Source organism: Schistocerca cancellata, chromosome 4, assembly GCF_023864275.1.
Source record: "Schistocerca cancellata isolate TAMUIC-IGC-003103 chromosome 4, iqSchCanc2.1, whole genome shotgun sequence".
In the NCBI taxonomy this organism is placed as follows: domain Eukaryota; kingdom Metazoa; phylum Arthropoda; class Insecta; order Orthoptera; family Acrididae; genus Schistocerca; species Schistocerca cancellata.
Window position 1 is genome coordinate 778,036,093 of NC_064629.1, and position 22,426 is coordinate 778,058,518.

At 41.7% G+C, this 22,426-nt stretch overlaps 1 protein-coding gene across 1 annotated transcript in view; it reads right to left on the minus strand.

Moving 5' to 3' along the window:
* The window catches only part of LOC126184960 (glutamate [NMDA] receptor subunit 1), a 513,057-nt gene that overhangs the window by 345,699 nt on the left and 144,932 nt on the right, over positions 1 to 22,426 (minus strand). The window contains exons 2-4 of the mRNA XM_049927654.1: positions 15,841 to 16,036; positions 8,496 to 8,618; positions 919 to 1,047 (exon numbers count right to left, since the gene is read on the minus strand). Coding sequence (XP_049783611.1) covers positions 919 to 1,047; positions 8,496 to 8,618; positions 15,841 to 15,990 — 402 coding nt within the window. The 5' untranslated portion in view covers positions 15,991 to 16,036. The remainder of the gene's footprint in view (positions 1 to 918; positions 1,048 to 8,495; positions 8,619 to 15,840; positions 16,037 to 22,426) is intronic.

Genomic DNA, 22,426 nt, shown 5'->3' on the forward strand with positions numbered 1-22,426 from the left:
TCTACCTTGATTGTGATCAAAACAGTGGCCAGCAAATACTGGTATTAATAGATTTTTGCTATAGTCATGATTTCAACCATCAACTGCCGACAGTCGGTAGATGATAGTTGAAGTGATCGCTAAAGCAAAAATCTACTAATACCAGTATTTGCTGGCCACTGTTTTGATCACAACCGAGGTAGAATCTTCCTACACGTCGGTCAGAGGCCTGAAGATGGCGTAGTAATACGCTGAAACTGGTTGCCAAATAAAATAAGGTTGGACAGCAGGCAGCTGAAAGGTGTTTAATTTGGCATCCTGTATCGGACAACCGAGTCCTGCAACCATCTCTAATAAGTCGGACATACAGAGGCTAATTCCTAATGGTTGTACCGTTACCAGAAATCTATCACATATCAAGTCGACCAAACTGTGGTACTTTTTGGCGGCGTGAGAGACAAATCAAGTAAAATTTTCCCATTTGAGATTACATACGCGATGCCGTGCAATGTCACTCACCTATGCGTGACCATACAAAATTTATCATATCAAAACTCACGCTGAATAAATTGTAATCAGTGTACTTTCTAAACATGCAAAGAATTGGTTAATCGCTGACGTGAAGATCTGACGAACACGTATGTATGGCAGTACTTGCAGCTTGCATACTTAAACCTCCGTTTGCAGTACGGAAGAATGCTCTTAAAAACACTCAAATAGAAACGGAAAATTCAGTGTTTTATTCCTTTACTTAACAGAGGCAGGTTCTGCTTTGTAACGCTATTAATAATTATAGTATGGCACCTAACACTGTATCGAAGAAGAAACAAATTTCTCTGCAACGACAAGTAGAACCGAGATGCAGAGAGAAACATGTCACTATTCCATCTATATACTGATATTTTAAAACGAAAAGTTGAAGCATGTGAACGGTTTTACCTTGTCGGAGAATGCTGAATCTCTTGAAGAAATTCCAATCACAGGAATGTGATAAAATCCACTTGTATAGGACACGGCAGCGGGAGAAAGGTCACCAGTTAACGGGTGAGAGACAATTACTGCATACACCTGAGTGACAAAAAAAGGCATATCTAGAAGCTGTAAATCCAATTTTCTTTATAGCAGTAGGACTAACAGTAATATCACAAACTGAGTCCGCCTTGATGTAAAACATCTTGTTATTCGTTTATTTCTTTATTATCTCAAACTAGTTTCGGCGACAAATATCACCATCAGTGGGTTTTTTAAAATCAAAAACATGCAGAAAATGGTATGGTTGTACAAGCACAGCAAAACATTATTACATTTTTATAAATCGTCTTTTGAAATATAGTTTTATATTGATACTTTCATACTACCTTATTTATTGTACGCTACAGCATGTTTTAAGTAATTATTGGCGCTGTTTGTGACATATTTTCTGTTCTCTTTTTTCTGTTGCCGTTTTTTTACTTAGCGAACATCATGTCATCTGCAATCATGTGAGCGGCTGTTAGCAAACAAATACTCAAAGGTGAACTTCGTATGTCAGCAGCTGACGATTTGTAAAAATGTAATAATGTTTTACTGTGTTTGTACAACCATACCCTTTTCTGCATGTTTTAGATTTAAAAAATCCCATTGATGATGGTGATATTTGTCGCCGAAACTAGTTTGGGATAATAAAGAAATAAACGAATAACAAGGTGTTTTGCATCAAGGCGGACTCGCTTTGTGATATTACTGTTTTTCTATGCAAACACGGACCAAATGGAAGAGTTCCAAGACAATATTATAGCAGTAGGTCTGAACGAGGAACGGGTGCACTAATACCCGTTCCTCGTTCGGATTAACACTTTATATAGATTAATTTGAAGTTAAGTAAAGATGACATGATACTGAACCGTTTTTTGGTCTTTTTCTGCACTAAAAGAAAGAGATAAAGCTCAAATGTTACATTTCAGGCTTTCCGTTTTAATCAGCTTTTCTTAATTATTAAATGTAATTATATCTTGAAAAGTTGCATCTCTTAAAATATTAAATACATTCAGGATAATTTCGGCTAACTATAACACGTTTGAAAAGTTAAGAATAAAGTAACTAATTTTAAGCACAAAATTATCACCAACGCCGGAAAATTGTAATGAATAGCTGTGTTACAATATATAGTGGAATGTTGCACGAGTACAGAAGCATTAATTTAGTTTAGTACTACACCAGCTAGTAAAGTCGCAAAAGAGCTACTTTACTAGTTAATTAACTTTATTCATATCTGAATATAGTTTCATATTTACCAATTAAAAATAAGCTCACGTAAATAAAGATTATTCTATGAGACAGGGATTGAAAAGGGAAAAGTTAACTGACTTTCAAATTTAGCTTTGCTATCCGTTAGGCAGTTTATATCATTAGGCAAGTAATTAAAATGTTTATCAACAGTAGTGTTGATCGTTTTCTAAGCAGAAACTTTCAGCGTTTGTCAGGGATACCTTTTAAGTTGGTTGGTTGGTTGTGTGGGGAAAGAGACCAGACAGCGTGGTCATCGGTCTCATCGAATTAGGGAAGGATGGGGAAGGAAGTCGGCCGTGCCCTTTCAAGGGAACCATCCCGGCATTTGCCTGGAGTGATTTAGGGAAATCACGGAAAACCTAAATCAGGATGGCCGGACGCGGGATTGAACCGTCGTCCTCCCGAATGCGAGTCCAGTGTCTAACCACTGCGCCATCTCGCTCGGTATACCTTTTTAGTATTTTGATATGAAGGACTCACAGTCCTCTGTGGCTCGTTGCAAAGTTATTACACTTAGTTTGGCTTCTTGCCCAACTTTGGTTCGTATCTTTATTCCACTAAAACTAATGCAAAACGGTGCAAATGTCAACGGTATGCGCTCTGTGAAATCGAACATATTCCATTCATCCACGGTGCTTACTGCTGTCAGCATGAACGCCCATGTCACTATTCGCCCGAAATCTTGGATTCAGTATTGCTCGGTTCTATCTTAGGTCTACTCTTCATGAGGTATTAGTCGTACTTAACAATGATGCACAACAGTATGGACATACATACGACGACGCCATGCCGAACTGTGTTCGTGTTTCATCTGAGAGTTCTCTTGTATTTCACTCTGTTTTATGTTATACGTTTAGATAATTGCGTAACATAGGCTTTTGCACTGTTGTGTAGTTGTTTTCACAGAAGGAAAGGTAACGTACGAAATAAATAACCATTAAATCATAAGCTCTCAGCGAGCCACCGGAGACCACTAGTTCCTCATACCAATTTACTCAGAAGATGCCCCTGGACAACAGTTTTTAATGAAGATTAATTTGGATCACCGTTTTTACAGATTTTGAATTGTGAACATCATTATGCTTTCTTAACTGTATTAAGATGAAGTACACATTTTACTTTGTGAATAGTTCAAGATATCTAAACGAGGTTTTCGGCAAGTGAAAGTGCGCTGATGGGCACGTAATTTTCTTGCTTGTTAAACCTTCAACTTTTGTGACAATCGAGATGCTGAATGAAGTGTATTTGTTTTACTGAAATGTTACAGTATACTTTTTTGGGGCTTCGAAAGCTCTTGAAAGATGAGTACAGTCTCATCACAATAATATGACTCTTGTTACTGTTAGCGCTGAGTCTTTTCACAAAAGTATTCGAGAAATGTGCTAAAATTAACAGTCAAGGCGGCGGGAACGTCCTATTGCTGTGTAAATACCACAAATTGGGGTTCTCGTGCTCGTTTTACATCCGCATCTACATACATACATCGCAAGCTACCGTGGGGTAATGGCAGACGTAGCACTTCAAGTCATCTCTTTCTTGTTCCACTCGCAAACAGAGCGACGGAAAAACCACTATCTGCGAGCCTCCGTACGAACCCTGATTTCTCTCATCTTATCTTCGTGGTCCTTACGCGAACACCAATATCAACAAGCGTTAAATTTCTGTACTCGTACTCGTCCGTCCTGTACTCGTCCGCTCTGTACTCGTCCGTTCTGTACTCTTCTTTCAAACGTTTTAAAAGGAAGGAAGATTAGAGTTTAATTTCCTGTCGAAAATTCGATTGTTAGAGACGGAGCACAAGCTAGGATTACAAAAGGATGGGGAAGGAAATCGCCCCTGACCTTTTCAAAGGAATCATTCCTGCACTTACCAGGAGCAATTTAGGGTTCAAAATGGTTCAAATGGCTCTGAGCACTATGGGACTTAACTGATAAGGTCATCAGTCCCCTATAACATAGAACTACTTAAACCCAACTAACCTAAGGACATCACACACATCCATGCCCGAGGCAGGATTCGAACCTGCAACCGTAACGGTGGCGCGGTTCCAGACTGTAGCGCCTAGAACCGCTCGGCCACTCTGGCCGGCGCAATTTAGGGAAATCACAGAAAATCTAAATCTATATGGCCAACCGGGTTTGGTTTTTATCTAAACAATTATATCCAATCTTGAGTACGTAAACATTTAATTGAATGTAAACTACTTGAAGATGGGCAGAAACCCGACACTGGTGGTGTGTTAAATAAAATGCGTGGTAGTGGTTATTATTCTACACCCTAAAAAGAAACGGTCACGGAGTTCAACCGTAACATTATGGAAAAAATTCATTTTATTGTGGAGTCATTATGTACTCTGACTCTTCTCAGTACTGTATGGCAATGGCTGTTATCGAAATTAGCTTGGATCATGAACCAAGCCTCCGTTCAGTGCTGGGTAAACATTTAATGTTTTCTTTTGAGTGTGAAGGCACAAGAAAAATTCTCGTTAAAATAAAATGTTCTACACCAGGAAGTTCATGACAAATTATCTCCATCTCGATCAGATTATTATTGGCCGGCAGTGGGTGGTACCAAAATGGTATAAGCCTCCTTATGTACCTAACGTCGTTGTAGCTCTAGTGAAAGGACTGGATAGCTCAACTACACAGAAATGACGGGTCAAGGGTTACACATTGAACTTGTGTATTCGTGCCGGTCACTGTGACCGAGCGATTGTAGGCGCTTCAGTCCGGAACCGCGCTGCTGCAACGGTCGCAGGTTCGAATCTTGCCTCGGGCATGGATGTGTGTGATGTCCTTAGGTTAGTCAGGTTTAAGTAATTCTAAGTCTAGGGGACTGATGACCTCAGATGTTAAGTCCCATAGTGCTTACAGCCATTTGAACCATTTTGTGTATTCGTCAAATTCCGCTCTTCTGTATGTGAAGACAGGTTTGGTTGTAATTTCATACTGAACTGTCATTTGCAGTTATAATCGACAATAAATGTATATGAGTTAAGTATTTTATTCGTAACTTGACAGTTGTGACGTCTCCTAATCCCACATGGAGAGGAAAAACTAATTTCACATAGGTTATGACTCCGAGAGCCACGGCAGACATTACACAGAGGTCACATAATGAACACAAAATATAGCCATTCATAGAGTGCCAAAAATGTAGTAAGTATGGAAATCAAGTATGGAGCTGGAAATAAAGAACTATGCCCAAGCAGTTTTTGAAGAAAAATATTATATCCCCACCCTCTCCCTTGCGGACTTCCAGTTATTTGAAGAAAAATGTCACTCCTGCGCATGGATTTCCAGTTCAGTCTCCTACAATCAGTGGTTATACTGAACAGCAGAGTGCGGGATTTAAGTCACTGGTGGTCGAATTTGTAGTGAGAGGGAAAAATGATGGGATTTACCAGCGATCAACAACGAACAAAACATATTTATGGTATAAACAAATCTTTAATTTTAAATAAAAAAAGAAACAACCACATTAGAAGCTCGTCAGACAATCTCAGTGTTGTTTACACTGTGTGTGACAGTTAGATTGCTTTGAAAAGAGTATGTCGGATGGCCGAAATAAAACATATGTACTGCAGTGGACCCTGTATTCGAATTTGATGGATTTTAGCGAATATCAGTATCCCCAGAGATGGCGAGGACTTCGGAACTCACTCTCAAGGAAAACTTCTGATGATTGCTTCTGAAAATGAGCTCGAGAAAACGCACGCGATCGATGGGCGGTGGTGGCTTTCGGTTTTTATTTCCTGTGGTGTAGGATTGCGCATCGCGTTGAAGATGCGTAAGTGCTGGTGGACCTGATGCGTTGTATGACAGACGGTGTCATTGGTGCTCATAGAGTGAAGCAACTCAGGCGACAATTTCCATCAATAGGTGGAATATTACAAGTTGGTGGAATACATGAAAACAGCAGAATAAAACCAATTCTTTTCTGTTTCGGGAACATTCATTCTTCAGTGCTCTTACTCCTGCAATCTTTCGGCAGCCAGCAATGATACTCCTTGCAATACTGGTTGGAACTATTCTGTATTTTTGACAAATTAGAAATTGTTGTAAATCTTCGCTCATTTCTCTTTTCCATCACGTTTCTAAGAAATTCTCTCCCACCCCACAAGTTACCAACATTCGCCTTCGCAACTGTAAACTACTAATCTGATGGGGGCTTGACAGTCAACTTTGCAGAAGGCGAAGAATTCTCATTCTCTGTCCTCCCTTGCCAATTTTACTGCCAGCAGCGTTAAGTATTCAGCTGAATGGGCTGGTGGTCTAATCTCTCACTGATAACGCCTTTCAAGGAAGCAGACCGTGGTGAATGTCTGCTCGTGACTGAATCGAAATGTTCATTTAACTTGTTTATAGGCAGAGGCGGTTATTCATCAAGCTTATTTTTGCGTATTAGGAAAGTCGGCATAGATGATGTCGGGATTTCTTTTACATTCAAATCTGCTACAAAGGGTGGAATTGGCAGATGAAACGATTTTGTACTGCTGTCTTACGGGAATGATGGCAATATATCTCATGAGCAGAGATCTTGGGCAGGACTAAAATATTAGACATTAATGTTGAACCATACTGAACATCCTACCTCGATCCAGAAAAGCCGGCTGGAGTGGCCGAGCGGTTCAAGGCGCTACAGTCTGGAACCACGCGACCGCTACGGTCGCAGGTTCGAATCCTGCCTTGGGCATAGATGTGTGTGATGTCCTTAGGTTAGTTAGGTTTAAGTAGTTCTAAGTTCTAGGGGACTGATGACCTCAGACGTTAAGTCCCATAGTGCTCACAGCCATTTTTTATCCAGAAAAAATTAAATTTCTGTAAGTTTAGAAGATTTCACGGAAACTGGTTTGCGTCTGCGTCGAAGTCTGTCAGTTCTGAGGTATGTGTTTTTCTAATCTACGAGGGTTGGAACTTTAACAGTGGCAACTATTTATCTACAGCTCGTACAAAATAGATACGTGTTTCAAAGTTTTACTGACCTTCAAAGTAATCACCAGCATTGTGTATAACCCGTTGCCAGCGATGTGGGAGTCGTAGGATACTCTTAGCAGTGCCGGTTGTGTTGACAGTTCGAGCGGCGCGGTCTATTCCCGACGAGTTTGTAGCAGTTCTGAAGCGAATTCCGTGAAGTGTTTCCTTCGGTTTAGAAATCGAGTTGAACTCACGGGGGCTTACGTCAGGGGAGTGCAGTAGGTGGTACAGCACTTAGCAGCCCCATCAGTCAAACAAATCAGTAACAGCTTGCACTGTACATGCTTGAGCATTGTCCTGCAAAATGATGGTCAGGTCCCGCAGAAAGTGTAATCACTTCTGTCTCTATGCTGTTCACTTTTGGAACACAACCTATGACTAGCTTAGAGACAGAAGTGATGACACTTTCTGCAGGACCTGGCCATTTTGCAGGACAATGCTCAAGCACGTACAGTGCAAGCTGTTACTGATTTGTTTGACTGATTGGGCTGCTAAGTGCTATACAACCTACTGAACTTCGCTGAATTAAGCCCTCGTGAGTTCAACGCGATTTCTAAACTGAAGGAAATACTTCACGGCATTCTCTTCAGAACTGCTACAAATTCGTCTGGCAATAGACCGCGCCGCTCGAACTGTCAACACAACTGGCTCTGCTAAGACTAGCCTATGACTTCCACCTAGTTGGAAACGGGTTATACACAATGCCGGTGACTACTTTGAAGGTCAGTAAAACTTTGAAACACGTACCTGTTTTGTACGAGCTGTAAATAAGTAGTTGCCAATATTAAAGTTACAATCCTCGTATCTAATTTTTGACGGAATGGAACTAAACATTAATTTATGCAGAAGAAATTTCCTCAACATTTTTATATTCATCTCATTGTTTACTTCTGTAACCTCTATTTCACACACACACACACACACACACACACACACACAGAGAGAGAGAGAGAGAGAGAGAGAGAGAGAGAGAGAGAGAGAACATGGATTTTAGCTGTGCTTGGGTGCTTAACAACACAACATTCGTATTTTGAAGTGCTCGCTCTACGTTTTGTGTTACTTCCATTGTGTTCTCTCTCGCTCCGAACCACATTTTTAAAAGAGAAAAAGCTGTGATTGGCAAAGGTGCTAACTAAATTGCGTAATACACACAGAGTATTGAAATGTGCACGCGAAATCCATTCCTCCGAAACAACTGATTACAGTCTATTCTTTTGATGTCTAACATACAAAATTACAGAGAAAGTCATATTATTGTCATTTCTTACTTACTCTTTGTGCTATGAGGAGGTTGCACACACTAAGGGCTGTTCGTATTGGATTTGGATCCATCTGCATTGCAGTCGCATAGTACGTGATGCCTTTCGGCACTATATGCTCCGCAAAGTTCAGGTTCTGAAAACAGAAGTTACTGGGTATTAATAGTAAATATTTGTTCTCAGTTATGCTGTTGTCACGTTGTATCAGGATTGAGCCTGTAACCAAATATTTATACTCAACAGAAGGTGTGTTTAACCTCCTAATCCTAACCATCATCAGTATGGTGTTATTGTACTTTCTAATGTTAATGAAAAATAGAAAAAATGAAAGAACTAATTGTAGTTTTATCCTCGCTGCGATAATCTTTTTCTTTTCCCAAATACTAGCATTCACGTTAGTGAAAGCAATGAACAACGTTACACATGGAGACAATCGATCCCGACCCGTGGAATATGCGTACCGATCTGTAGGATTCCCTATGGTTCGATATTAAAACTACAAAAAAGGACCATATATAAGTATGGAGACATACAATAAACAAAGAAATTAAGAAGTGCATCTCGATGTTGACTGTGTATGCCATACTCAGAAGCAGTATTACGTTACAACATGTTGAGTGAAGTGTTCTATCGGGGATAATTATTACACACAACTTATTTTGCTTATTTTGTCACTCAAATTCGGAAGAGTACTGTGTTAAATTATTAAATCTAGATTCTGAAAGTCCATTTCCGGACCCGCAGCACTACTGTGAAGAAATGAAAAGGCCTGCCTCAGAAAGCAACAACATGTACATCTCTTCTGGGCTTTCCCATTTCTCCCTGTAACGGGCAAACAAGAGTTTCCGTTTGAGGAAGTTGCTGCAGCATGTATGAAATGTAGCGCGACGCCAATGCGGGTATAGAGTATAAGCACCAAGCAAGAGACTGGTGTGGGAATCTAATCTTTCCGACGTGCATGAGGAATATGGAGAAACGTGAACTATGGTGACGTCATTACCAAATGCGTCCAAACCGCAACAGAATGCCGCTATTCTTTTCTTGGCTGCCGAAGAACAAACACTGAGAGACATCCATAGGAAATTGGAGAACGTGTATGGGGGAAACATGGATGTCGAAAACCACCTTTGTGAAATAGTGCGACAAGTTCCATGAGACAACGGCTGCTGTTATGCTAACGCGCGTCACCATACTGCAGAAGTTGCGCCAACTCAAGAGGGGGGACACTCGAGCACATCCACCACTCCCCCTCCCTGTAGTCCTAGTCTCTCCCCATGCGATTATCACTCTTCCGGGCCCTTAAAAATGGCCTAGATTTATAAGATGGCTCGCAAGTGGGTGATCTGTCCTAGCTCAGTTCGCAAACTTACCTGAAATTTGGAGGTGTTATTAAGCAGTTAGGCTGTTTTCTATATTCAGGATTCGTGTTACGAGTGCCTTGTGTCACATTATTAATTCATTTTGACTGTATGTTACCTGAATCTGCTCTCATAATGGAAAAGCGTCGAGCAATGCGCAGCACCGCCAATGGCCAGGCCGCCGAGAATGCTGGGGCGAGCCGACACCAGCAGTTGCGGCCGCATCGCCCAGCATCGCTGAAGTCGCCGCACTCGTCAAGGCTGAGGTTAGTGCCGCTCTACAACCACAGGACACGTTTGGAACTGCTGTCCAGACCATCACTGATACTGTAGCTACAGCAGTGATGGACAAAATACAGCAAACTTTGTGGGCGAATGCGAGCGAGAACCGTGCTCTGAAAGAATAACTAAAAGAAATTGAAGATGGAGGACCATTGCTCGAACAGAAACTGTTCGAAAAGTCTGACGAACTAGAACTATAACAGAGAAGCAATAATCTCAGACTGTTCGGGATTTCGAAGAATAGCAGAGAGTACAGACGAGTTAGTGACGAATCTTGTGCGAAGAAGCTACGTCTGCAGGTGACACTGCATGATTTTGATAGAAGTCAGAGTGTGATGTAGGACACCAGGGTCTACAAAACCTAGGCCACTAATACTGAAATTCGTGTCATGAAGGAAAAGATCCGAAATCTTAAGAGCGAAGAAGAAGGTAATTTCTGAGAACATTTATCGTGGAGAACAGCGGTCTGGCAAAAAGTGCTTTAAAAATGAACACAGACAGGCTCGACAGCAAAAAAATTTATTTTGTAGTAACCGGTTGCGGTCAGTTTTTGACCATCTTCAGACCCTCATACCTGGATGTCAGGTGGTGGCGGTGACTGAAGTGGGTGTTATAACAGTTGAGCAGTTGACTTCCGTGGAGTTATAACACCCGCACCAATCACCAGCACCGCTGACAGTCATGGTACAAGAGTCTGAAGATGGTCAAAAACTAACTGAAACCGGTTACCATACAATAAAAGTTTGTGTGTTTGTGTTCATTTTTAAGCGAAGAAGTCCTACAGTAAGAGAGGATCTCGCCTCTGAAAGAGTAAGCATTTTTAACAACGTGATTTCGAGATTTGGGCTACAAAACGTACGGACAAATAATGGCATGATAATGGTGAAGACTGAAAATGGAAAAAAGATCAATTTGCAGTACAAATGAATTCGAAAGCCTGTGATTTAGGAGCTACGAATATGTCAAAACTTTCTTCTGGTAGTTTGAGTGTTTATATTATTATTGTACATTATAATTAAACATAACTTAACTAATATGTTAACTTTTGTTTGCCGCTCCATTACTAAGTCCTGTTTTTTATCATTTCTTATTTACTTTGTCACTTACTGTACCAACTTAAGGCTACTTCCATTTTTATTTTAGCAATTTATTATCGTGTTGTTATTGCTACTGATCAGTAGCGCCATTAATAGTACAATCTGTTTTTGTTCCGTTTATCTTGCTTTCAGTACTGTTGGGCACAGATTATTCCAGCTCTGTTTACTGTGTTTCTTTTCCTACCTTTTCCTGACGACCGCTGCAAAGCCCGCTGGATTTGGCAACTAAACCTCCCTTGTCCCTTGTACGTGCCACACTCACTTCTGCGAACCCACGCCCCTACCGCAGCGAGCTTCGCTTTGCTCTGTTTCCTCGCCAGCACTTGCACAGCTAATATCTAGCAGCGGCATTCTCGTGAGCTTTGCATCTGAACTTACCAAGCTCCACACTGCGCACGCAAATATCCAGTTTCTGTCAGCTGATATCGACGAGTTCTGCCATGTATCTCGAGACAGACATCCACGTAATACTTCAGTGGGAAACCAGGCTCAAACCAAGTATTCCCACAAGTTCAGGAAATCCAAAAGACTAAATCTTCGTCCGCAGCTCGTGGTCGTGCGGTAGCGTTCTCGCTTCCCGCGCCCGGGTTACCGGGTTCAATTCCCGGCGGGGTCAGGGATTTTATCTGCCTCGTGATGACTGGGTGTTGTGCGATGTCCTTAGGTTAGTTAGGTTTAAGTAGTTCTAAGTTCAAGGGGACTGATGACCGTAGATTTAAGTCCCATAGTGCTCAGAGCTATTTTTGAACTACATCTTCCTAAGACACGACACGTATAACAGAGTGGAGTAGGGGCGTACTTATGGTCTGATTGAAAAATATGTTCATAGAGATCAAATTCCTTAACAGAAAGTACCCGATGTGTGTACTCTACAAATACGGTAAAGCAAGCAGGTTTGCCTGCTTCTTAACTGCTCTTTCAAGTCTCGGATCGACATGCGAGAAAAGTTTCTACACAATAGTCGTTCCAGTGTGAAATTTAAGCAGATGCTTTTTTCTTCAAAAGTGTCACTACTTTAACTCTCTCCCACCTATCATACAAAGAATCACACTCACATTGATATATTCGCAATGAAATCCCCCAACAGAGCAACTCATTCCTCTCAAATATCTTCACCTGGAATATCTGTCCGTGACGTACTCACTACGAGTAGAATGTCCCAGAAAAAAATCACATCTGACTGTAGACGGTGACTTAAAACGCATTAATTTATCTGAACTTGCAACTGACATCCAAGAAGTAGTGTGGGGGACATCATCTACTCCCTTTAAGGCACAACTAAAGACTGTATGGATTTACTAAAAAACTTATTCAACTATATGACAAATATGCTCCCCTAAAGATTGGAAAAATAAGAAGGAACCCTGAACCTTGGGTAACCGACAACATAAGTAGATCAGCTGTGCTATGGAAAAATCTGCATGGTCTTTGTATAGGCAAAGGAAGGCAAGACCCGATCAGTGTAGCTGGGGGCTGAGTTCATGGTCCTGATGCGCCAGTGCGGTGCTGGTGGCAGTAGAAGGCAAGGCTTGATCAATGCAGCTGCCAAGGGCATGATGGTGCCAATGGGCCAGCATGCAGTTGGCAAGATGCCAGCAGCACTGGAACGCAAGAGTTGATAAATGCCGCCACTCAGGGTGTAATGGTGCTGAAGGGCTGGAATGGCATTGGTGGTGTTCCAGCAGAGATGGAAGGAAAGGCATGACCAATGTGGCTGCCGGAGGAGTTACGGTGACAATGGCAGACGTGGCGTCGGTGAGATGGTGTTGGTACTCGGAGACAGGGCTCAACCAATGTGACTGACTGAGGTACAGTGATGCAAAGGATAGCATAGCACCAGCAAGGCGCTGGCAGTACTGGGGCAGGGCTCAACCAATGAACTTGAGGCGCAACAGTGCCAAGGCTAGAGTAGCGTCAGTAGCTAGAGCAGCTGAGCCCTGTCTCCTGGTACTGCTGGCATGGTACTACTGGGGAATAGGGCTCAGCCTATGAGACCACCTGAGGTGTGACGGTGCGAGGTGGCACTAGGAGATAGGGCTCGACCAATGTGGCCACCTGACACTTGATATGGTCACTAATCCCATGTGACAGTGGTCACCAGAAAAAAAGCAAAAAAAAGTGGTGAGTGATATGCCCAGAGGGTGGAGATGGGGATGGGTGGCAGAAGGACTATGCGTGTTGACAGAAAGAATGGCCAGGAGGCCTGAAACGCCATGGATGACGACACAAAATGGAATGCATGTTGAAGACCCTGCAAGGGCGCAGAGGGCGGACACTGGTGGATTTTTCCTGAGCTACAAAACTGGGCACGAGAAGCGCATGGAAAGAACTGCAAGGGCTTCCCCAGAGTCAGGATTGATGGCCCAGAAAAGTGACATGCGTAACAGGACACGAGTAAAAAGACCAGAAGAACCTCGGCGGATGTGAAAGACACAATGAAAAGTGTATGGTGGAACACAAGCAATGATCTACACTGTCAGAATAAAATGCAAAAGAGGTGATGCATGTGAAGGGGTACTAAAGTTATTTACACCACAGGAAATGAAGGAGAGTAGGAGAAGCATCAAGGGGATAGAGGAAAATATCGAGTTGTCGCAAGTCACCAAGAAGAGAAGAGGCATGAAGTGCTACGCCGTCTTCATGAGAAAGGGCGCGCGTAGCTGCAACTTCCTGGTGAAGGTGCAAAGTGGCTGGGGTAGCACCAGGCTGAGCCGTATGAGGGCAGTGTATGGGTGGGACACGGCAGCAGCTCGATCCAGTTGCTGTGACGCCAGACGACTACACTGGGGATGGTGACTTTTTACCCTCATCGCCAACTGTTACGTCCTTCGTAGTGCACATGCAAACAATTAATTATTGAGTGATAATTCCAAGGTAGCATTTAAGTACACTTTCATTTGGACAATACACAAAGGCGAAGTTTAATATAAGGCAGAGTCTGAGTAACGCTACTGAAAGATCGTCCTGATCTGATATTAGTATGACAGAATCAGTCTGTAGTGATGTGGGTCGCGGTGGTTAGTATGTGGCACAAGCACACAGTTTAAATTCCACAGAAGAACTACCTGTCTAGTGTCACTGTGTCATAGGGAGGCAAGTGTCGGTTGAGGCAAGGATTCCGAGGAAGATGGGTGGAAACTCGGTGCGGCTGCTGTTGAGTGTTATCGCTGACGGCTGCTGGAGCGACGCCACGTTGCAGTGTAGATGCGATCCCCAGGAATGGACCCAGCTGGATAGTTCCGAATGATGGACCGCAGGACTTGGCCGGCGTTTAATATCCCTTGCTCCTCAAGGGAAAAAGATAGAGGAGCCATCTTAACGTTGGCCACAGATCCTGCAAATACCCTCGGTTTCTACTTTCCGAAATTACCTGTCATTGATCTCACAATATGCCACATAAGAAAATTACAATTTCTATATCGTTAATGTGGAGCTAGACTTGTCGTTGTCACAAACTGAGACCCCTCTTTAGCATCAAGCTGGCTCTTAAATAACCTGTGCGTGCATTTCCTGAAATTACCCATCATTAGTCTCAAATTATCCCAGAAGAAAGTTATCCTTATGGTAGCTTAAGCCTAATTAAGTAGGATTATGCATTCCTTTGTGCAGATAATTCTATTATTCTAATAGGAAATTACCTCTCCTTTCTGCTAGTGCAATCACTGTTCTTCTAACTTTAATTTGAATGACGGGCGATTATAATTGCGAAAACATTAATTGACCGAGAATAATGTATTGCACAAATATTGTTTGGTGGATATGATAGTATGTGTATCAATGTTTATGACGTCATATCTCCTGCTGACCTATGTGCGGTGCAATGATACTTTGCAGGTACATTCAGTAGTAAATGTGGGTACTCTCTGCGAAACGTGCTACGAATAGAGCTATGGGGGGGCGGGGGCTAGCGAAAGAGAAAAAGTTTCGTGGAAGTTGAAAATTATGTGTAAAGTTTGTAGCAAGTCGCTAAGTGCTCTCATTCTCAAATACTGGATGAATACACTCTGGGTATTTGCGTGTGGAGCGTAGTGTTTCTATTTTATTCCCATCCCCACCTCTTTCAGAGGGTGGTGGTTCTTGCCCGCCGTGAGCTTCTTTCGTGAGGAAAGTGATATGTATGTCAAGTTTGGTTGAAATCTATATAGTAGCTTAGGAGGTGATGCCGAACGTACATACATACATCAATATTTATAATATGTAGTGATTCTGAACCGCTCACGATTAGCAAATCATCCGCAAATAATATTGGTGTAAGGCTCTTGTCGTGTATTAATAAAAGTTTCTTTTAATGAGTTTTATTTAATCTTTTACATACTTCGAATCCACAGAGTACACTAAACATTTTATGTTATTAGTAGAGTCCTTTATTATACCTGTTATTCTACACACATGTTAACATTGTTCAAGTCGCAGAAAGCCCAGAGTTAGACGTCGCCTCACGATTAACTCCCTCAGTCACACATCACACTTGTGGACTATCGTGCAATAAATACTATTTCATACGGTTGAATTACAAAGGAAACAACACATCACTTATCTTTTTATTTTTGTGCCTTGGAGAAAAAGTCCTTACAACTAGTTTACAGTTATAATGTCCAGTTTTTGTGAAAAGTTTACTTACGGAAATAGTCTGCTGGAAGTTAAATATACTGTCGTTATTGCTTAAGACGCCGCCAATATTAAAATACGTAGGATTGCCGCAGTCTGCTTGCAATGGAATATATCCAAAAAATATCACAGTCGTTACTGCTGATGCGATAAAAAGTAACATTTTGCGGTTGTATCAGCAGTTCGTTTTGTAATAAAAATCTCTGCATCTGTTGAAAAAAGAAGACAGACATATTTAATGCAGCTATTTTCTATACTATATCTATTTAACACAGCTTTTACTAATATACAGTGTCTAAAAAATACATGTACAACGTTTTAGAGTTTTTGGAGGAGATAAAAAGAAACAGTTTTTTATGTGACAAAAATGTGACAGGTACGCTGTTTTCCCGATGGGGCCCCAAAGTAGTTTCGACGCTGCTGATGTTCAGGAACGGAGTTCAGACTGCCGTGTGAAGAATATTGTGAGATGTCGCCGACAATGTAGTGCGTTTACACTAACGCGCAAATGGCATTCGTGTGCTGATGATCGTCTAACGCTCTCAGAACAACGAAGTGTTTCGCGAAAATGGCTGTAGCTTCAGCCAGACGGGCAATGACCTCTTCTGGAGTGCCTGTCGGTGTCTCGTACACCAAACGCTACATCCCCCCTCCCCCCCCCCCCCCCACACACACACACTCATAGGCATGAGGTCGGGAGAACATATTGACCACCGTGCTGGCGTAGCTCTCCCAATCCAACAATTGTGGTAAACATTGTCTAACGTTCTGTGATATCAGAGAAAAAGTGATGTTGGGCCCCGTAATGCTGGAACCATGCTCGTTGCCTGAATGTAGTCGGGATATTCTCCAACATTTCTCTCATTTCCGGTAGTACTTCATGGAGAAAAATAGCGTAAGTTTCTCCACAGTGAGTGTTAGGCAGAAGATGCGGCCCAGTCAGATGTCCACATATTTGGAAAATCACTGTTGATTATGTAATTGTGATGCCTATCGCATTCTAGTGCCGAATTGTAGCATTCACAACTATGGGCGTCAGCATAGGATAAGTACAGCGACAAACACTTAAACGATCTCTAGGCAGCCCTTTTTTATACCCTATGTACCGGTGTCTCTCCTAAGAGTCCTCAAGTGCATTTTCTGTGGTGTTTCGGCAGATATTCATAGTTTCGTTTTTACAACAAAAAACTCATCAAGTCTTTCATGCAACTCCCAGTGTCAACGGAAAGCGTCGGTTTGTCTGCCGTTACCACCAAAATGATTTTTAAATCGAAATTTTAGGTGCCCCTTCGATAAAGCGGTCTCAGATTAGTCTAGTGCGATATTAGGTTTAGAAATATGTATTGACAGGGCCAGTGAAACACAGTAGAACTTTTGTGCGCCATGTCTTCGCCTCCTGTGTCCCGCTGACCCGCGCTGTCTGCTACCGCCATGTAGCAGCGCTACTGAGTCTCCGCCGAAATACCGCTACTGGTTGTTCCTCGTGTTTTACTGTGAAGACATACCGCTAAATCGAATGTCGCACCAGACTAATGCGTGACCGCTCTATCGAACTGCCGCATACAATTCCACTTTAACAACAATTTCGTTTGTAACCAGAAACAAACCTTCGCTTCCCGTTGACGTTGGGCGTCAAATGAAAAATGTGACGACAGCGTTCGTTTGGACCGATTCTATCTACACACTGCAGAAACTAAATTGAAAATATCTGCCGGAACAACAGAGAAAATACTTCTGATGATTCTTAGGAGAGATCATGTTTCAACACGTGTGCTAGAGAAACACACTAAGTTGTCGCAGACCTGTAAATAATGTTGCACTAACTAAAATGATGGTACTTCCAACCACAGAGAAAGAAGTCAATAAAACAGTTCAAAAACTAAAAAATAAGAAGTCAGCAGGCTTCGATGAAGTACCAATGTGTGTACTTAAACAATGCATGGGGTTTATACAAGGCCCCTTAACAAATAAAATAAATGAATCCTTCACATCAGGGACATTTCCAGAGCAGTTAAAACAGGCAAGAGTTGTACCTTTGCTTAAGAAAAGTAATGCAGAAGACACAGAAAACTACTGGCCCATTTCACTGCTGTCAGCATTCTCAAAAATAACAGAAGCAATTATGAAAGACAGATTAATGAATTATCTGAATAAATACAATCTTTTAAGCGAATCACCGTTTGGTTTCCGAAGTGTCAAAAATACAGATTCATCCGTAGTAGAATTCACAAAAATTGTACTTGATGCTCTTGATAAAGATGAGTGTGTCACAGGCATATTTTTGGATCTTTCTAAGGCGTTTGATACAGTCGACCACAAGATTCTCTTAAATAAATTAGAAGCATTAGGAGTTAGAGGGGTAGCTAATCACTGGTTTCGATCATACCTTGCTGAGGAAGCAAATGAAACTCTCAAGGAAATTAATGATTGGTCAATAAGCAATAAAGTGACATTGAAGATAAAGAAAACAAATGCCATGAATTTGAGTTTGAAGAGGAAAAATGACAGTGTTAAATGTAGATGGCACCTCTATAGACTGTGTAACAAATTCAAAATTTCTAGGAATGAATGTTGATTCTCAGTTGAAGTGGTGTGAACACACAAAGGTACTTGAAAACAGAATGTCATCAGTGCAGCGTCTTTTAGTTACATATTATTCATATGTACACTCAGCTCTTAACTATGGCATCCTTTTTTGGGGAACAAACGCACAAAATATGAACACAATTTTCAAACTCCAGAAAAGAGCCATGAGAATAATAACCAATAATACTAGTCGAGCTCATTGTAAAGATCTGTTCAAAACACTGAGGATTTTAACTGCTCCATGTGAATACATTTACCAGTCAGCTTTACACATCAAAAATAACATTGGTAATTACTGCACAAACAGCTCTGTCCATGTCCATGCAACAAGAGATAAACTCACATTTACCAAGGAAAAATAAACATAAAAGTCAAAACAGCATTTTCTACCGAGGAATAAAACTGTACAATAAATTACTAAAAGAGATTAAAGAAACTGCAAAAATACAGTTATTTAAAAAGGGGTCTAGAAAGTACCTGTTATACATTACATTTTATACATTGAAGGATTACTTAGATAAAACAGAGTAGGGGTTTGTTAAAACAATGTTATACAAATAAATAATAATAATGATTATAAAATATCCAACATTCCACATAACACCTTCACTTTATGTTTTTTCCTTTCTGCACATACTTACCCCCAAGCTAAGCATAGCATAATACTAACACCTCTTCCTCTTTCTGAGCTCAACATCTCACTCATTGTGGAGGGATGCTGGTTCAGTTTTTCAGTTTAGCAAATGGGAAGTTGCGGTACAGAAAATGGTCCAGAGATCACCAGTGTGTGTGTGTGTGTGTGTGTGTGTGTGTGTGTGAAACAATGTCAGCATAGTTTGTGCAGTGACTGATAGTGAGATATGAGTGAACAGTGTGGCATTACATTATTTAATATAATAAGTTATTTCTAAAAAAAAGTATTGTATACCAGGAGTAAATCTAATGATTGTCTCTAACTAGAAGTCTGTAAATATATGTGTGTACGAATTAGTCTACTTTAAATTGGTCTAAACTTGTAAATACTTTGACATGTCATATCCTTGTAAAAAGAGATCTACGGATGAATAAAGCTACTACTATAGGCTCCTTCGTAGTACGTAAGTTTGGCATACGGCCACATGACGTTCGCAAGACTGTAACACACAGCGTCGGGAACAGTAGAAGGCAGGTGTTAAGTTTCCGATGAGAAAACGAAGCCATTTAATGGAATGTCATAAACGATAAGTCGCAGGGGCTGCTAGTGTCATACGTCGATCTCGCAAACTGTTTTGGTCTTGGCGTGTTTGTGAGCGGTATTTGTGGTGTACAGAGATTGATGACAAAAAAGCAAAGTTTTGACGTAAATATGGAAGACAACAGGAGGTTGAGACCAGAAGCGTCATGCGCGTGCATCTATAGATCCATCGAACATTGTGTTCACACTGCAGACCAGTGAGAGAGTTGTATGGTTTATGAAATGTAAACACTGTACGTAACAGCTTAGCGTTATCCCGATTTATTTGCGGAAATGTTACATATGACAACACTGTACTTTTTCCAAACGTTTTATTGTTCGATTTGTTCTATCTAGTGTCATGACAACATAAACAGCTGTCACGGAAAAGCGTTGACTGTGAACGCAGAGTGCAGGGAAAATTTGACTTACTGCTTGTCAGGTTGGAGTTGAAGTATTATTGTGACTGATGAACTCAATGTTTCCCAATAAAACAATATCACCGAAAATATGGTGACAGGAACTACAAAAATCAAGACATTCCTAGTATTTTTGCTATTGTCAAGCCTAAGTGTACTACATGAATGCAAGCAATAGGTTTCATCACTACTAAAATCCCAAAACCTGATCTTTTCACCATTTCCTATTGTAGAACGTGCCTAAGTATGAAGAACACCTGGGGAGCGTATCACACACACTATTTCTTCCATCTATAAAATATGGAGAAGTTATGTAACATTTTGAGAGATAATACTTGGTACTTCAGTAGCTACTATGTGCAGACATGCAGGGAAGGCAGCTGGAAGTGTAAAAAAACTCACTTCAGGAGACCATGTTCAATCAGTCAATCAGGCAGTTCTTTTGACGATATGTATCAACATATAATTCATTCTGTTCAGACTGATGTAAAAAATGAAGAATGATGAGTTTTAGGTCAACCAAGTAAGTAATTTTCGAGTAATTAAACTATTTTCCTAATTATGAAGTGAGCTGCAAATATCAGCTATCAAATTAAACCTTGCATGGTAGGTATCATTAAATGCAAAAAACATTGCCCTGAAAGTAATTTCAAGGTATCTTCCCTGTTTTCTGAATTATTAAGGAAAACGTAAAGTTTGGCTGTAAAATTGAAAATTTAACTAGCCCTTTAAATTACCCTAGAAATTAGAAATTTTGGCACCACATTCAACCAGTAAATTAATGAAGCTGTACCAATTGTCATCTTCGTAATTGTAATACACTGAGTGACAGTCAAATTAAGATAGGCCACTTTGGAGTTGGAAGATTACAAACAGCTCCTAGCAAATAATTCCAGTACCTGTGTTTATACACATCAAAAGAGTTTTGCATCACCCTGGTTCCCAGAACTCCTGAAGATAGACGTCCACTGTGGATATTGTATCACAAACATAGTTCCTTTCACAGACCAGAGATGTCACTAAATGATGTAAACAACCATACATGAACAGCGCATATTATACGGTGGGGGGTCCGACAGCCGATCAGTTCCTGTCATTCCACCAGGAAGGAGGTACACGGCTCGTGTTGTCTGTAGTTCAGCCATGCCTAGACAGTCAATACCACGGTTCGATCGCGTCCGCATTGTTACTTTGTGCCGAGAAGGGCTCTCAACAACGGAAGTGTCCAGACGTCTCGGAGTGAACCAAAGCGATGTTGTTTGGACATGGAGGAGATACAGAAAGACAGGAACTGTCAATGACGTGCCTCGCTCAGGCCGCCCATGGGCTACTACTGCAGTGGATGACCGCTACCTACGGATTATGGCTCTGAGGAACCCTCACAGCAACGCCATCGTGTTGAATAATGCTTTTCGTGCAGCCACAGGACATCGTGTTACGACTCAAGCAAACTGTGCGCAATAGGCTCCATGATGTGCAACTTCACTCTCGACGTGCATGGCGAGGTCTATCTTTGCAACCACGACACAATGCAGCGCGGTACAGATGGGCCCAGTAACATGCCAAATGGACCGCCCAGGATTGGCATCACGTTCTCCTCACCGATGAGCGTCGCATATGCCTTCAACCAGACAACAGTCGGAGACGTGTTTGGAGGAAACCCGGTCAGGCTGAACGCCTTAGGCACACTGTCCAGCGAGTGCAGCAAGGTGTAGGTTCCCTGCTCTTCTGGGGTGGCATTATGTGGGGCCGACGTACGCCGCCGGTGGTCATGGAAGGCGCCGTAACGGTTGTACGATACGTGAATGCTATCCTCCAACCGATAATGCAACCTTACCGGCAGCATATTGGCGAGGCATTTGTCTTCATGGACTAATATTCGCGCCCCCATCGTGCACATCTTGTGAATAACTTCCTTCAGGATAACAACATCGCTCGACTAGAGTGGCTAGGGTCTTCTCAAGACATGAACCCTATCGAACATGACTGGGATAGATTGGAAAGGGCTGTCTACGGAGGATGTGGCCCACCAACCACTCTGAGGGATCTACGCCGAATCGAAGTTGAGGAGTGGGACAATCTGGACCAACAGTGCCTTGAACTTGTGGATAGTATGTCACGACGAATACAGACTTGCATCAGTGCAAGAAGACGGGCTACTGGGTATTAGAGGTACTGGTGTATACAGCAATCTGGACCGCCGTCTCTGACGGTCTCGCGGTTTGGTGGTACAATATGCAGTGTGTGATGTTCATGAGCAATAAAAAGGGCAGAAATGGTGTATATGTTGATCTCTATTCCAGTTTTCTTTACAGGTTCCGGAAGTCTCGAAACCGAGGTGATACAAAACTTTTTTTGATGTGTGTATAAAAGTAGAGGCC